General features: G+C 37.9%; 1 protein-coding gene across 11 annotated transcripts in view; it reads left to right on the top strand.

The window, feature by feature from the left end:
• The window catches only part of DNM3 (dynamin 3), a 171,836-nt gene that overhangs the window by 40,304 nt on the left and 115,874 nt on the right, over nucleotides 1-15,658 (top strand). For 9 of the 11 annotated variants that reach the window (XR_008432222.1, XR_008432223.1, XM_053949823.1 and 6 more), the window contains exons 13-15: nucleotides 534-582; nucleotides 2,219-2,248; nucleotides 8,857-8,970. Coding sequence is in view for 9 of the 11 variants with exons in the window: in XM_053949823.1 (XP_053805798.1) it covers nucleotides 534-582; nucleotides 2,219-2,248; nucleotides 8,857-8,970 (193 nt within the window). In the remaining 2 variants the exon portion in view is untranslated. The remainder of the gene's footprint in view (nucleotides 1-533; nucleotides 583-2,218; nucleotides 2,249-8,856; nucleotides 8,971-15,658) is intronic. The other 2 variants (XM_053949827.1, XM_053949822.1) reach the window with 1 other exon arrangement.

Raw genomic sequence — 15,658 nt, 5'->3', positions numbered from 1 at the left:
ATTTCAGCTTTGAACCAGCTTTATGAAGGCTTCATCTATTGGTTATATTTACGCCCTCAAAGTGCATATAAATATTAGAATAATATCCAAAACAAACTGTCAAGACAAAGCTATTAAGGAGCCTCCAGCAGGGGAGGATTTTGTTGTACGGCTCTAAATAACAGAAATGGCTTACTTTTTGTCTCCTCTGGATATTTATAGAGGGTAATGTTTCCAAAGTTACCCACATGAGCCATAATTTCTGTGCTTTTAGTAACCTTTACCAATGCAAGAAGGATGTTGTTGCGAAGGGGATGATTGGTAGGAGCTGTCTGCTGTGCCTGTCCCTTCTGTCCTTAGCAGGCAAATATCATCAGGTAGAAAAGCAGTTGAAATATGCACATGTATGCAATGATTTTCCTGTGTTTCTTTTGCTGTGTTAATCTAGCTTTCTCTGCTGGAATCAAATGTAACTATTACTGCTAAAATTATTCCTCAGGAACTGGCTTAGTTCAAGTTTCCTCAGCATAACTCTTTTCCTCTGCTTCCCTTAGTGCCCAACAAAGAAGCAGTCAGGTTAACAAAAGTGCAGTGGGAAATCAGGTAGGCACGTAACGGAGAATGGATAATGGCATTTGCAAGTTAATACAAGCTGTTTGGTTTTCTTGACTGCATTTTCTGTTTTAAGTCTATCATTTACCTTTGCTTCAAACATACATAAATGTGTCCTCATTGCCTTGTTTTGCTGAACTTTTCAAAGCCACCTGACTTCCATTGTTATCATCATTTGCTGTTTAGCATTTCTGCTGCTGCTTGCACTGCTGGTGAGTGTCTTCCCTCCCATGCTGTTCAGTGCCTTGAATCCTCATGTTACACATTGGTGTTTGTCTTTAACTGCAAACTTGTGAATTTCAGAATCCCAAATGCTGGTGAGTACTTGCCTGTGTGTGCTTTGTGTGTTTTGCTACTCCTGATGTGTTCACAGCTGAACTGTAGTGAAGGGCAAGTCAGCAAGCAAATGTGGATTTGCCTTGACATCTTCTGAAACCTTTCAGCTGACATCACACAGTTGCTGACTATGTACCAGAGGCCTTTCTCAAAATAAACAAAGAATATGTGGTTGATGCTCTTGGGTTAATTAGCATCTTCACTAAAATTCATTAATGAAATTGTTTCTTTTTGTCACGTAAGAATATGGGATTGATACTGCAAGGTGCTTCGTGCTCCTGAGCCTGCCTTCCCTCTCTGCTTTTGTGTGGGTCAGCGGTTCTCAGTACTTGGCAGGATCAGTCCTCTTCTTAATATGAGATGAAAATAAGCAAAATGCTACTATTTGGAGAGTTTCTGCTCACTTTGAGGTTTTTGCAAAGTCTTAAACAGAAAAAAATTGCTATGGAACTAGTACATACTTGAGAATGAAATAAAAAATAATAGTAAAAATAAGATGATGAAATTTTGTAGAATTACCAGGATTGAATATCTTCCTGATGTTTTCACATGCAATTTGGTCAAACAGTGCTCAGGAGGTTTCACCTCCTGATCAAAGTTTTCAAAAGTGACAACCTAGTTTAGATCCAAGCGATTAAACCTGAAATTTCAGAGTGTCTCCTATTCTGCTGCTTTTGTAGACAACAGTTCTTGGCAAGAGTTGTAGTCATATTTTTGGGGTTAGAAATTAAATTTCTTCCTCTCACCAAGAAATTGCTAGTTATTTTCAGGATATTTCTTAAAATAATCCAGCAACTTCTTGGATGTGATGGTTCCCTACAGCCTGACCAGCATGAGTGGCATTTTTGATATAATATATGGTTTGGATTAAAATGAAAAAAAAACTGGAAGGTCTAAACACTGCAATGGCTTCAAAGAGCAGCCTCTCCCCTCTGAGGAGAGATTTCCTTCTTATCTAGCTGTGCCGGAACATGTGTCAAACACAGTGACTGTCATCACTTTGGAGTGTCCCATAAAAGGAAAAGCAACCAATTATCTGGCTTTTCAAAAATACACAAATAAAATGAATGATTTTTTAATTGAGTGAATGTTTTCTCTCTAAAGAAGTGAAGAAAAAGCTTGGCATTTTAAATTCAATGTTGAAACTTGGTTACTTGTGGTATAAAGGACTTTGCTGAACCTTTTATTGTAGAGATAATAAACAGATGTTTGTAAGTTGATTGTTTGGAGTTGAAAAGAATGAGAAAATGTTTCTGAAATAAAACTTCATTTTTACAATTTGCTATTTCAGGGAACCAATCTACCGCCTTCAAGGCAAATTGTACGAGCTAAGTTCTGTAAGCTTTATTGTTGCTTTTTCATTTAGCTTCTCAGAGGGCAAAATTTGTCTCTAACTCATTGGTTTGTCGTATACTTGCTGCTGAAGTATTTAATGTTAAGCTGTCTTGTCTGTAACGCTACCTCAACAAAGTGTAATTGCAGTTCATCACTTAACTGCTACTAACCTGCTGTTACCAGTCTGAACTAGTATAACTTCAAATGTTGTAGAAGACTTTGCATCAAATTAATATTTTTATAATTTAACACATTTCTCAAACTAAAATGACTAATTGGTGTTTATTTTATTATATAACTGGAAAGCAATTTTTATCTGATGTAACTCTATTCATAGTAAACCTGTCTTTGAAAGGTGGGCAAAAAAATTTCAGATAACCAAAAGGAAACATTAGCTCTGGTGTAAATGAACATGCTGTTTATGGATACAGGTACTGTTCTTGGTGGTTTGTTTATGTCAAGGAATTACTTTGGATAGAAAAATGAGTTTTATGAATGAATATTTTCAAGCCTTTTTAATATTTTAAAATCTTTTTAACATTCTCTTCATAGCACCAGGAGGATCAATATATCACGGACAGACTCTTTTCTAACCCTTCCACTTCATGAGTAAATAAATATGTGAATGTCTTTAATATTACTAATTAGAATTAATTGTCTAAACTGCAGTTAATTTTATAACAAGTTACTACCTGTTCAGTGATGGTAAAGTGTAAGAAATAAATTTCTGTATTGTGTTTATTCTTTGGCAATATCTATGATAAAAACGTACATTTTTTCAGTTTGTTGCCACATCATCAAATTCTATTAGTTATCATTTTAAAGTAAACTTATGTTCAGTTATGGAAAAAGGACTAGGCAGCACGGATTTTAGCAGCAGTTGAATTGAATCCCGTGGGGAGATCACGATCACTGAATTTTCCCAAAATAGTGGGATGCTCATTTGCAATACTTTGCTTTTCTTTTTTAGTAGCTTGCTTTGGGCTGGAATGATGCAGATAACTATGAACTATTTCTGTGTATCTTGAAAATAAGATGAGCACAACAACACCTTATTTTTGGACAATAATGCAAATTCCTCTTAGTATGTTTTTCTCCTTTTTCCTCTACTACTAATTAATCCTCTCATGCTTAATCTGTGGCCTTTTTTTGTTTGTCTTTTCTTTGCTACCGCCTGAGGTTTTGACCTGACTCCACAAAGTTTCTTTTTAAGCCACAGGTTAGTCTGTCTTCTCATTTGCTTGGAGTACTCTGTGCAATGCTTAGTTTTACACAGCACACCAGCAAGGTTTGGCTCCTGAAAGCTGACCCACTCTTAATTGTGTATGTTGCATGCTGAGGTTTGTTTTGGTGACTAAAATTCAATGTTTTAAGCTCCCCTTGACGATAAAGCTTTAAAGATGAAGGTGTAATTGCTCCATGTGCCCAATTGAAGTGTGTGAGAATGCAAGACACTCCAATTATAGAGGATTATATATAATTTATAGGTGATTTGCTTCTGTGGCAAAATCTGCTGCTGTGCTTGAAGTAGCCCTGGAACTGGAGAAGGGGCTTAATGTGAACTGTGAGTTTCAAGGCACTGTCCAGGTGTTGTGGAGGTTTAGGTCTGAGGGTTTTGTTTGACCTGCCTCTCTTCAGTGTTACACCAAGAATCTGATTAATTTCCTGGTTAATTTCTTCTGGACACAAGTAGCATTCAGACCCTATCAGCTGGCCTGAACTATAGTCCTAATAAGTAACTTTTCCCCTTGTAACCCCTTTTTTTCCTTTTTTAATTTTCTTTTTTTCTTTTAATCCTGCTTTGTAGCATACTTTGCTACAAGCATACTTTTCTTTTCTTCAGATATACTTAAATGCTATTATCCTGCATGACCCAGGAAAAAAATGCATATAGAATTTTTTTAAGCAACCAGATGGAAATGGAGACTTTTGCCATGGCCAGTGAGGTGGTCATGAAAAATCATAACAAAGCTATTCTGTTAAGAAATGTCAGTATTTCTATGAAAGAGGTGGTGCCCATGAACTAACACATTCAAAAGTATTTCAAAATTTAGCAGCATGAGACCTGCTGGCTTTGAATTTTCACTTTATCAAGTCTAGAGGAGTATTGATGTTCTAAATAGCCTTTAACTATTTTTTTAGATTAATATCCCTTCATGTTTGACTTACCTCAATCTTTGTTTAACTATATTTGAAAGAATATTTCAGTTTTTTACCCCTGAGAGCTTTGCTTCAGTAAAGACTAAATTTTACTTTAAAGCATACATGTTTTTAGGACTTCAGCCTCTGTCACTAGTTTTAAATTACGTAATTCATTGTGCAGTGATTTGTAGGGAAGCAATGTCACAAGATCTTGGTTGTGTTCAGCATCAGAGCAGATCTGATCAGTTTATGCTGTGACATTTGGCAAATTACAGTGAAATACTGTAGTAGGTTTCCCCTCTAATACGTTACAGTTTCTGTAGTGTGAGGATCCTCATGACTGAATCCAAAGAACCAGCAGCTTCTAAGGGCACCTCCCTGAGTAGTTTTTGTAATTTTTATTCTCTCAATGTGCTTACTGTTCGGTAGCACATGTTGTAATGACAGTGGTTGGAAGATGGAGTGGTACTGGGAGTTCTGTTCTGGGTTCAGAATTATTTCAGCGGAGTTACACAACACAACTTTAACGGTGTTACATTAACAATTACTGCTGCATGTCTCCTTGTGGGAGTGTCCAGTCTCATGATTCTCACTCTTGTGTTTGTCTTTGCCCAGTTTCATGTATCTCACTTATCTTGAAGTCATCCTTCAAATACTTCTTTAGAGAATCAAAAATGGCCCATTTCTTTCAATATATTTCTTTTACAAATGCCTTATTTGATTTAATGCAATTAAAGTCATGCAGCAACACATAAAATGTGCTTATTGTGTCAAATCCTCCTTTCCTGTTTATCCATGAAGTGTTGGAGGGTAAGCACAGCAAATATGATTTGGGTTTTGTGCAGCTGAGCTATGGGAAAGTGATTTCCTTCTGGCTTGTTCGTGTGCATTGAGAGGCTCTAAGTTTCATTTTTCAGTCACCCAGATTAGGTAGCAGGCTCCTGAAGGAAGGAACTGTGTCATCTCTCGTTCATCCTGTGCATGGAGTCCAGCTACCGGTCAGAATATTGTCTCCAGTAGCTTCTGGCTGTGCCCATGTTTTTCACCTTCCTGAGGTTCATAACTTATGTCACTAACATCCGCTCTGCACAGAATGACATTTAGAAATATGATAACAAATAGTGAAATGGATCTCTTAGATACAACCCAATGAGAAAAAGAACTCGTGAGACCAATAATGAAACACAGTGCTTCCATTTTTCAAGCTGAAGTGCTATAAAACATAGCTAACACAACAGTTTTAAAAAACTCCAAAATAATAACTCTCCTTCAGAGTTTTTTGAACTTCAAAAGTGTCTTTGAAAAATCTTACCTTCTTATTGCCTGTGGAGGAGGACTTCTAAAATATGGCTTGAGGGGGTTTGGTTTTTTGTTTTTTTTTTTTTTTTTTGAGAATTTGGCCAGAGTCTAAGGTGTCATTCAGCTTCTCTGGAAAGTGAAACTACGTTCCTTAATCTCGCTTTTTCTTGCATTACACCTTGATCCAACATCTCCCTCTCCTTTACATCCAACACTGATGCTGAGTGTTCCGTAAGTGTAGCTTTTTGGAGTTAACAGAATGTGTCTGGGAAATGGGAAAATTCAATGAAAAGGACATGGGCTTAGCACACTAAGCTCATCTTCTCCCTCTTAGTATCCCCTGGAACAGCTTCCTAGTATTTTAGATTGTTATGACCTGTTGTAGAGCCAGGCTATTTTAGAGAACACAGTACTCTGTTTTCCCAGAGGGGTGTAGATAAACAGGTCTAGAAATTTCACATGAAAAACACACACTCAGAATATTGGTGTAGGTTGATGTTCTACTCTTCTGCAGGGTTGCGTGGGAATGACAGCTGGATCTGATCCTCAGCACGCAGGATTTTTGAGGAATCTACTGGCAAATTCCTTCCTTTATGAGACAGTGACCAGGGATTGTCCTCACAAGTCAGCTTGTTTCTGTCCACACCCCGTGATGGTTGCACATTTATGGGGAGATGTGCTGGACTGGAGCATGACACAATTCCTGCCTTAGAAGTATTGAAACCTTCAGTGCTTCTTAAGTAGTTTGTATTTAGTTTTTAAAATGCTGGCTTGGTCTGTTCTGAGACCTCTACCATAAATGCCTTCTTGTCGAATTGAGAAAATTGGACTCTTATTAAGCTGTTACAGAGCCTGTGGTAATGGTGAGGAAGAGGATGGAATAAGCAGAGAGTGCTCCTTCCCTTCCCTTTGAAGTGCTCATCACCTGTAAGGTTCTTGAACCTGCTGCTTAGGTGTTCCTGCCTGGTTTGCTTCTAGAAACCACCTCTTTATCTTCACTGGCATCTGTGTTCAAATCTTTTACCTTCCCTGAGATATTTATTTCTCCAAAACATTTTTCTCCAAATCAGGTGCTGGTCAGCCTGCCTGGGCTTCCTATGTGTGGATATGAGTTTTACATGGAGTAACATGGCATTTTCAATTGCAGACAATGTGGTTCAACAGCATCCTCTCTCCCAGCCTCTTATTTCAGCTTCTTTATAGCATGGGAACATGTGCACATGTGCTGTGAAGGATTTAGTCTGCTGCACAATTATAGCTCCCCTTCCTGCAGAACTAAGTTCAAGTGAATGCAGAACCTTCATTTTGTTGCTTTTCTCCAACTTTTTTTCCCTTTGCTTGTTTATAGTTCAGTGCAGAAAGAAAAAATGGATTAGTTTGGTTCCACAACTTGTCCTGTGGCAGCTGTCTGAAGGCCAGTACACTGGCATGTTACTTGTTTCCTGTTAAAATCTTACTTCAATGAACATTGCAAATAAAATGAGGATTTGATGGGTAATCAAGTTCTTATCAATATGTTTCCCTTAGCTTGCACTTAGGCAAGCAATCCATATGTGTTTGTACACACATGCCCCTCTCCACATAGGTTTCTCCCTCCAGTAAACACAAACATTTTAAGTCCTGACCCACTTTTGTAGAAATCTTTGTGGAATGGGCTATTCCATCTAATCTGCTTGTGCCATACCCGTGAGTCTCTTTACAGGAATCATGTCCTGTTCTCTCATCTCTTACTGTGGTTTCAGACCCAAATCAATGCTTGCTTAGAGATTTTCTTACAGGCTGAAAACTTACAGCCTGTTTTTGGATCATTAGGATTTTTCTTACACTGCTGGCCTGGTTGTAGTAAATGGGAAAACATGTGTGTCTTCCTTGAAATGAAACTGATACTCTTGGATTATGTGCATTTCCATACAAATTCCTGCTTTTCAGGTGCAACTTCTTTGATTTAGTTATCAAATATAATTCAGTCCCTTACCTGTGCAAAACCAAAGCTGGTTTTTTTTAGGAGCTTGTGTGAACATCCAGACTGAATAGGAGTGAATTCTGGTTCTGAAACTTTTATAGATGGCAAAGACTAGATGGTGAGCCATGTTCTTCTTTGGTGAGTTGTTGGTATTGGAGTTACTGGTTTTGTAAAGCCCTATGAGAGGAATGTTGGTCTCATATATTTCTTTAAATCCAAGAGGAAACTCATGTTTGATCACACAAGTTGGTTCCTGTGGAGCTTCTTGAGAGGGTTCTGAAGGGCTTCTCTGAGCACTTTTTTGTGTCTCAGTATTCCATTGGCAAGTGAAGGGTGTTGCTGTGGGGAGCAGGAGTAGAGCTGAGGTTCCTTGCATTTGTGATTGGGAGGATTCTGTGGTCTTGTTCAGAGCATGATAGGAAGGAATGTTTGCTTTCTCATTTATATTGGAAAACAGTGGCTGTTCCAATAAAATTGAAAGTTTCCATCTCATCTGTAAATGAATTTTCATGGTTATACTCTTCTGCCAGGGAGTTGTCTCATTTCTCTTAGGTTTCTGCTGTCCCCCTTTCTTTGTGCATGATGTAGCCTCCTGGTCTTAGTATTTATAGGTATGTTCACATCTGTTTCTTTCATCTTTTGATTGTACCTATGTTATAAATTTTTGCTTTACCTATTTTCTCCCTGATTTTTATTGCTGCCTAAGGTTTTTTCCTCTTTTCTTTTTCTCTTCTATCCTATAAGAAGAAAATGGCTCTCACATTCCTCTCCTTACAACTTCCTGCCTTAATTTAGGTGCTTTTCCTGGTATCCACCTTTAGAGATGACCTTAAAAATTAGAGCAGAACAGTGTAGTCAGAGATTAAGTTGTGTGGGCTTTCACAATGTGTTCATATACAGCAAATAAATATTTTCAAGCTTACCTGATCCTTATCACACTCACAGTTGCTGAAGTACAACATTCTGATAGTTCGGCTTCTCTCTTTCTCCAACCTTCAGACTGAAAATATAATACTCTGTTATTTTTTTCTTTTTTGAATGCTGCAAAAACTGTTGAATTTCCCAGACTGAAAAAATGCACCTGTCTGTGTTTCATTTAGCAAATCTTTATTTAAAAGAATGAATGCAGCAGCAGAACTTTGTCAAGTGAGTAGTGAACTAAACTTGTACCTGACTGCACCTCTGCATAGGTCATCCGGAAAGGCTGGCTCACCATCAACAACATTGGCATCATGAAAGGAGGATCCAAGGAATACTGGTTCGTCCTGACTGCAGAGAGCTTGTCCTGGTATAAAGATGATGAGGTAAGGAATGAAGAACATTTTTCTATTGGGGAAAACCCCAGTATTCATGCTGAATTCTGGTATCAGCTTGAAATATTTAATCAGTTTGTGTAAACTTGAACTGAGAGATTGTTTTAAGGTTTTAGCTGTGTTCTTTAAATTTCTGGTTTGATTCATGGAGAATGCTGACTGTCTAAGACTTCTGTTGAAATGCTGATAACAAACACAGGGTGTGGCGTGGGGTATTTTTTGTTTGTTTTACTTTTTTCTTCTCTTCCTGTGATTTCCACACATTGCTTTAAAAAAGAAAAAAGGAAAAAAATCCCAGGCTGTTTTGGAATGCTCTACTTATTGTCCTATCCTTGCTTGGGTTGATCTCGTACATCTACTGCAAGCTGATCATAAATTGTCTGGGTAAATTTACTTCTGAAAGTAACTACAGCAATTGATTTAATGAAAACAGCTGTTCTCCAGTCTTATGTTCTGAGAGGATGAAAAGCCCATCTGCAGAGTTCTCTAGCTCATTGGTGTGGATTTTCAAATTTGACAAAAAATGCACCTTCTTGGGTGATCAGTAAATCTGAGGTGAGTAATATGGAAATAAAGAAAAGGACATCCACATTGCTCACTTTGAATGTATTGTTAGGCAGCTTGTCTGTTCTGTTTAATGACTTTTTCAACAGTGTGTATAATGATACATTTTATCCAAGACTCCAGCAGTATTTTGAAGGTTAAAACAGGGTTATGTGTGCCATCAGATTTATGGTAAAGCCTTTGTGAATTTTTGTAAGGTTTGTGTTGTTTTTTGTAGAAAAATAGGGCTACATTAAAAAAAAACCCTTTTATTTCCTATTTGGTCCCCCACCCCCCCCAAAAAAAATTAAATGTTTTTAGTAAGAAATTATTAATTTTTAGAGTGAACCAGTTCAATGGATGGAAGAAGCACAGGTAAAGAGAAAGCTTTAAATAAGCTCTAAAGCATCGCTCAATCTTTTCATCTTATTCTAAGTAATAATCAAAACACTGGTTGATCCCAACAAAACAGGTTGATGGGGACTGTGCAAAGTCATATTCTCTTTACAACTACCATGGTTTTACTGCGGTGGATTCTCTGGAAGCCCTGGGGAGAGGGCCTGCAGTGCATAAGGCAGAGTCCTGCAAATCCAAGATGTGGCAGTAATGCTGCTGAGGGTGGAACTGTGCTGCTCAGAAATTGGTTTTTTTCCCCCTAGTCCGTAGCCATTTCAGGATAGACTTTAAGGCAGAGGGACAAATTAGATTAATCTTGAGGATTTTGCCCCTTGCCCTTTTATTTAAGTTTTAAAGGGATTCAAATTTAGTGTAACAGAAAAACCAGTGCATGTTAGGCAGAGGGGAGGAGCCAAGGGGCAGGTGTCAAGGGGGGAAATTTTACTCTCAGATTGCTGAAATAGAATTTGAAAAAAATGCAAAAGTAACTTTATGAATTTGAAAATTTGAAGTTGTTGTTTTTTGTGCTCTGCCTTGAAGTTACCAGAACCAGCCTTCTTAGGTAAGATACAGGTAACTGTAACTAAAACAAGCAATGTGGCAAAACGAACACACCTGCTGTGTTTTATCTCAAGCAGTTGGAGGTGCATCCTAAATGAGCTGTGGCAATATTTTTAGGTAGTTTGGGGGGTTTTTTTAAGTCTGATTTTTGTTTAGTGAGAAATATAAAAATTCCTGAAAATCCTAGTGGTGCATCTTGTGCTGTGCACCTTTAAAAAGAAATAGTTTTGACAATCTGCTGAGGAGAGTCACCTGGGGAGCTCATGAAAGTACTCAGAAGGAAATGGCCACTGTGTGATTTCCATATGCATATTTTAAGATAATGTCTCTTAACTGCTAAACAGTTGTGTTTTGAGAGTCATGAAAATGTCAGTAGTTAATCCAGGCCATGGGAGATCACTCAGGTATTTCTTAGAGTGGTAAGAAAAGAATTGCATAGGATAATAGCAGAGTACTATTCCATTCCATGCTCTGCTGGTGAAAGAAGTTGCTCCTTAAGTACAGATTAGCTGTATAATTTGATTATTTTGTCCTGGAAAAGAGTTTATAAAGTTATGAGATTTTTGGTGGGTTTTTTTTGGTTGTGTGTGGGGTGGTTTTTTTTTTTTTTTTTGTTTTTTTTTTGTTTTTTTTTTTGTTTTTTACTGCACCTTCTCAGTGAGACTGAAAAATCAGTAAGGCTCCTCAGCTGCTGGCTGGAGTGGCTGTGTAGGGGTGTTTCCCCCAGTGAGATGTGCAGTCTGGTGATGTGAGAAGTGATCCGTGTGTTTGTGTGTCTTGTGTGCCCTGCGAGGTCATGGGGAGTTCAGAGCCCCCAGCCCTTGCCCCGGGCTGGTCGGGAGCCTTTCCCTGGCAGCTGGGGAAGGTGCAGGGTCAGCTCTCACCTGGCTTCCCTTGCCATGCTGAAGAGTTTGTACCCTCTGTGCCTGTAGCCAGTGCTGCAGCAGCTGTGTACCAGAGAGCTCTGACAATGTGCTTTGCAAAGCTCCGGTGCCTGCTGGGGCCTCCAGGGCTGTGTACCCCCTCTAGTGTAAGCTGAGCCTGTTTTCTAGTCTGGAATTTGCTCTGAGATCAAGATCACTAGTGGTGGCTCGCTAGCACTGATAGAAGGATGTAAATTCCTTTGTGAGGTGCAGCTTTATAAGTGATAAATCCACAGTACAATGTATTTAGAAGCAAGTTGATATGGCAAAAGATTTCAGATTTTCCTGTATGATATCAGTATTAGAAAAGAAACAATTGTTTTCTTCACATGGTTTTGTTTGTCAAACATACACCAGGATTTTATTCCTGATGATAATGATTCAGTGCCTAAGAATGGGTTTTTAGACTTGCAGTTCTGGAAATGCCAGGTTGATGTTTGAGCACTGTGCTTAGAGCAGTTACAGTATCAGTTCTGGGAGAACTAACATGGATTAGTTTCTGATCCTGCATGGAGTTGCTTCTGTTTGTAACTTTGCTGTGTGACCAGTACCATGACTTTGTGCTTTTCTACTTAAAAACCAAGCAAGGAAAGTGCTGTGTACTGGCTTTGAGGCTGCTGTAAACAAGTGCAAGACCAGCACACTCCATGACCTCACAAATACAGATTTATTTCATAGAGTATTTCATGTAATCCTAGCTGAAGCATTATAAGGCACACCTACACACACAAAATATTAAATCTGAGCATTTTAGCTCTCAGTTTTTACTGTATTGTTAATTAGCATTAACTAAGGTTCATTTGAGAGTCAACCTGCAAATCTGAAGTTTGTGAATTAGCCACTTCTGCATTAGGATGAAATGGATTTTGGGAATGTGGAATGTCATTCTATCTTGTGAATAAAAAACCTCTTTACTGTAAAGATATGGATGCCATTTGTAAAGTGGTGTAGCATTGTTACGGTGCATAGTCATAGAATGTGATTTTATTCTTTGTTCTAAAGCATCCAGAGATTTCACTGGCATTATTGCTGTGCTAAGGATGCCAAGCTGGACTCCAGGATTAGAATTTCTAAAAATGTGAAATTTACATTGATGGGGAAAAATCTCCTGTAGTCTTATTTCCAAAGAAAATATTTCCATTCTGTTTCGATAGTAAATTATACTATTGTCAACATCAGTGATGGATGCAGTTTGTATTATAATTTCACAGTTTGTTCCCAGTTGTAAAATGATGTGAGACTTGAGAGCGAACTTACAAAAATAAGGGAGGAGGTGAAAGAGTGGAAAGAAGTTCCTCTAAGGTCTGACACTGTGTATGTGTACGGAATGAACTTGCTACACAATAAGCTGCTCTTGGCTTCTGTGGAGAGCAGGAATGTCGGGGAGTTTTATACAGCAAGAATCGAGCGATGCCTGGGAAGCAAACGGGAGGACAGAACATACGGCGGTGCCGCAGGGCTGCGGATAAATCCAACTTACTGTTAGTGAGCTCGTGAGAACAACTAGGAAAAGAGTACTATAGGAAGCACAGTAAGAATTTCAGCAGTGGGTTTTATTGTACTTGACAGGCAGTGCTGCTTTGACTCTGGGCTTGGTGACTGACCGGCCGTCTGAGGTCCAGAGCGACTCTTGGCTGGAGCTGGTGCTGCAGATGCTCTGGGCTGTCAGAGCGGGGTCCCACTGGCGGCTGTCCCTCAGGCTGGGTTGTCATGCGACTGCCTGTCTGTGCCTGCTGTACAGGTGAGAGGATGTTCTGCACAGCAAGTGTAGACAGGCAGACACATGACAACTCCGTCCAGCCAGTCCCTTGGAGCCATCGCCGCTGCTGTGCAACACTTTGTGCCAGTCCACTTTAGGGGGTGTTTGTTGGGGGGAACACACATAACAGAATTAAACTTTAAAACATTGGCAGCTGCAGAACAAGAACAGAACTTGATTTTATTCAGAAAAGAAGCTTGGTACATGAGTTATCATTGTGCTGACACATATCAGGGATGCGATTTCAACAGACTGCTCACGCTGAACGTTTGGAAAAGCAAAAAGAACCGAAGCCGTGGTTTATTTTATATGCAATTTGTACAGGGTTTTGCCTGCACATTGTGCTCACACATAGTAATTTAACCAGATGTTTTTACTCTTCATGGAAGCACAGAAATACTGAAGTTCAAGATAAAGGATATGTTTATACAGTGCATATTTTCTAGGAGCAGATAAGTACAATAATCTGGGATGTTAAAAATAAAAATCCTTCTGTATAAATGGAGGCTGCGACTTGCACATTAACCCCATTATAGGGAATGTGCTGGAAAGAAAACTGATTGCATTTTGGATCGATTTTGCTAATATGTGATAGCTGTACATGCATTATATTCCTTTTAGTATTTTGGTCTGCATGTTATTTAAATTTTGCTTTGTCTCAAAATCTGTACTTTCTGACAAAATAAATTGACCTCATAAAACTTCAGTAAATTTTTTCAGTCAAATACAGACTATACTAGAGATCAAAAGCATGCAAATAGCATCATTTCACATCACAAAATGTGCTCCTTTCTGAATTTTCTCTATACGCTGTCTCTACACACAGTGACTGTAATCCAACTTTGCAGTGACATTTGCAACATTTCTGGGCTATTGTTTCAGAAGGTATAAAAGCCAGTGGAATCTTAAAGGGGGAAAAGCATAATTGTATTAATTTTCTCTACAGATTAAATGTTTCTGGTTTGTAATGGTGTTCTTGAATCTCTGTTGCTCGCTAGTGCCACCATAGGTAAGCAACAAAGTTGTGCCTTCAAACCCCTCTCAAACATACCCCATTCAGAATAGCAACCAAACAATTTTAAGTTCAACCTGAAAACTGATTATAAATTACCAGAGATGAAAGGTGGGGATAGTGCTGAGATTTTATATGAAACTAATAATAAGTCAATATGTAATTATTCAGGTGTTCTGTCTCTAAAAATTTTGCCGTAAAGATTAAAAGGCATTTCAGTTAATATATAAATTGACTATACAGGTTAAGTTTATCAATTATATGAATAAAATTTTCCTTAAGCCTAACAAGGTGGAATAAGATGTCTTAAATAAATGAATCAACCACAAAAAATGGCTAATTAATTCAGAGATGAAAAATTAATTCCAATACATTAAATGCTTTGTCTTTATAAAATGCTTACTTAAAATTTTCTAGTGAAAAGTAAAATTTTAAGAGTATGTTTTAACTTTTCATTTCTTGCTGCCTGCTTTACCATTTTGAAGAAAAACAGAAGTGGAAAATTATAAGTATTTTTAAAATAGATATAATACACTGATTGTTTCATAGATTTAATCAGATTTAATTCCTGAATTTAGTTGCTGAAGTAATGAAAGTCTGGAAGAAAATTAGGTCTGACTTTCTGTGTTATGGATCCTTCTTGAAATAACAAAGAATTGTACAGTCAAAGTCATTGGCAACCTATAGTACAGAATATTGGAATAGCAGAAGTATGGATTTTCTAGAATAGGTTTTCAGTTAACAACTGTCAGGGAGGTTGTGCTGGGAGGAAAATCGTAAGTGGAAACTTTGTGCTGTCTTTCTAATAACTGTACACAAGGAGAATTCATCAAAGAATCAGCAAAAAGCTTTACATCTTGACAGAGGCAAGTTTGTTTTCCCTTCAGTTAATTCACTGGGTGCTGCTAGACATGACTAGATTAATATGTCCATTTGATTTTCATTTAAAAACTGAAATTCCTTGAAACTGGAGTTAACTTGCTTAAAGGGCTTAACAATTTTGTGTGCTGTGTCTGGTTGACACACTGAGTCAGTAAAGGACTTGAGAATATTTTAGAATACTCATAATAAAAAAAAAAATCTCATGATTGCCAATATTATATTTACAGAAACTTATGTTAAGGACCTGACTTTAAATATTGGTACCTTGGAAACTGGATTGAGATATGTATTCCCTCCAGTTGTGATCAGGACTCTTTATTTAAGGGAGGGTTTTATTTTTAGATACTGCTTTGCAATGCTGTGTAAAATGCAGTGCAGAACTACAGTAGAATAATTCAGGAAAGTTTCATTCTTAACTCTGGCATTTCCTGTCTTTTTGTAGGTTTAATCCTGACCCTTAATAGTATTTCAATTAAGATTTTTTTTTTTCCTAAATAAAGTACAGTTCAGGAAGCAAAGCCTTTTACAAGAAAAAGTAAAGTTATGCGTTGGATTAAAATGTATTATTTTAAAAACCTAACACATTAAAGTTTAGAGCTTTTC

The sequence above is a fragment of the Vidua chalybeata genome, chromosome 9, assembly GCF_026979565.1.
Source record: "Vidua chalybeata isolate OUT-0048 chromosome 9, bVidCha1 merged haplotype, whole genome shotgun sequence".
Classification (NCBI taxonomy): domain Eukaryota; kingdom Metazoa; phylum Chordata; class Aves; order Passeriformes; family Viduidae; genus Vidua; species Vidua chalybeata.
Note: the sequence above shows the minus strand (reverse complement) of the source record. Positions and strands in the feature narration are given on the sequence as shown.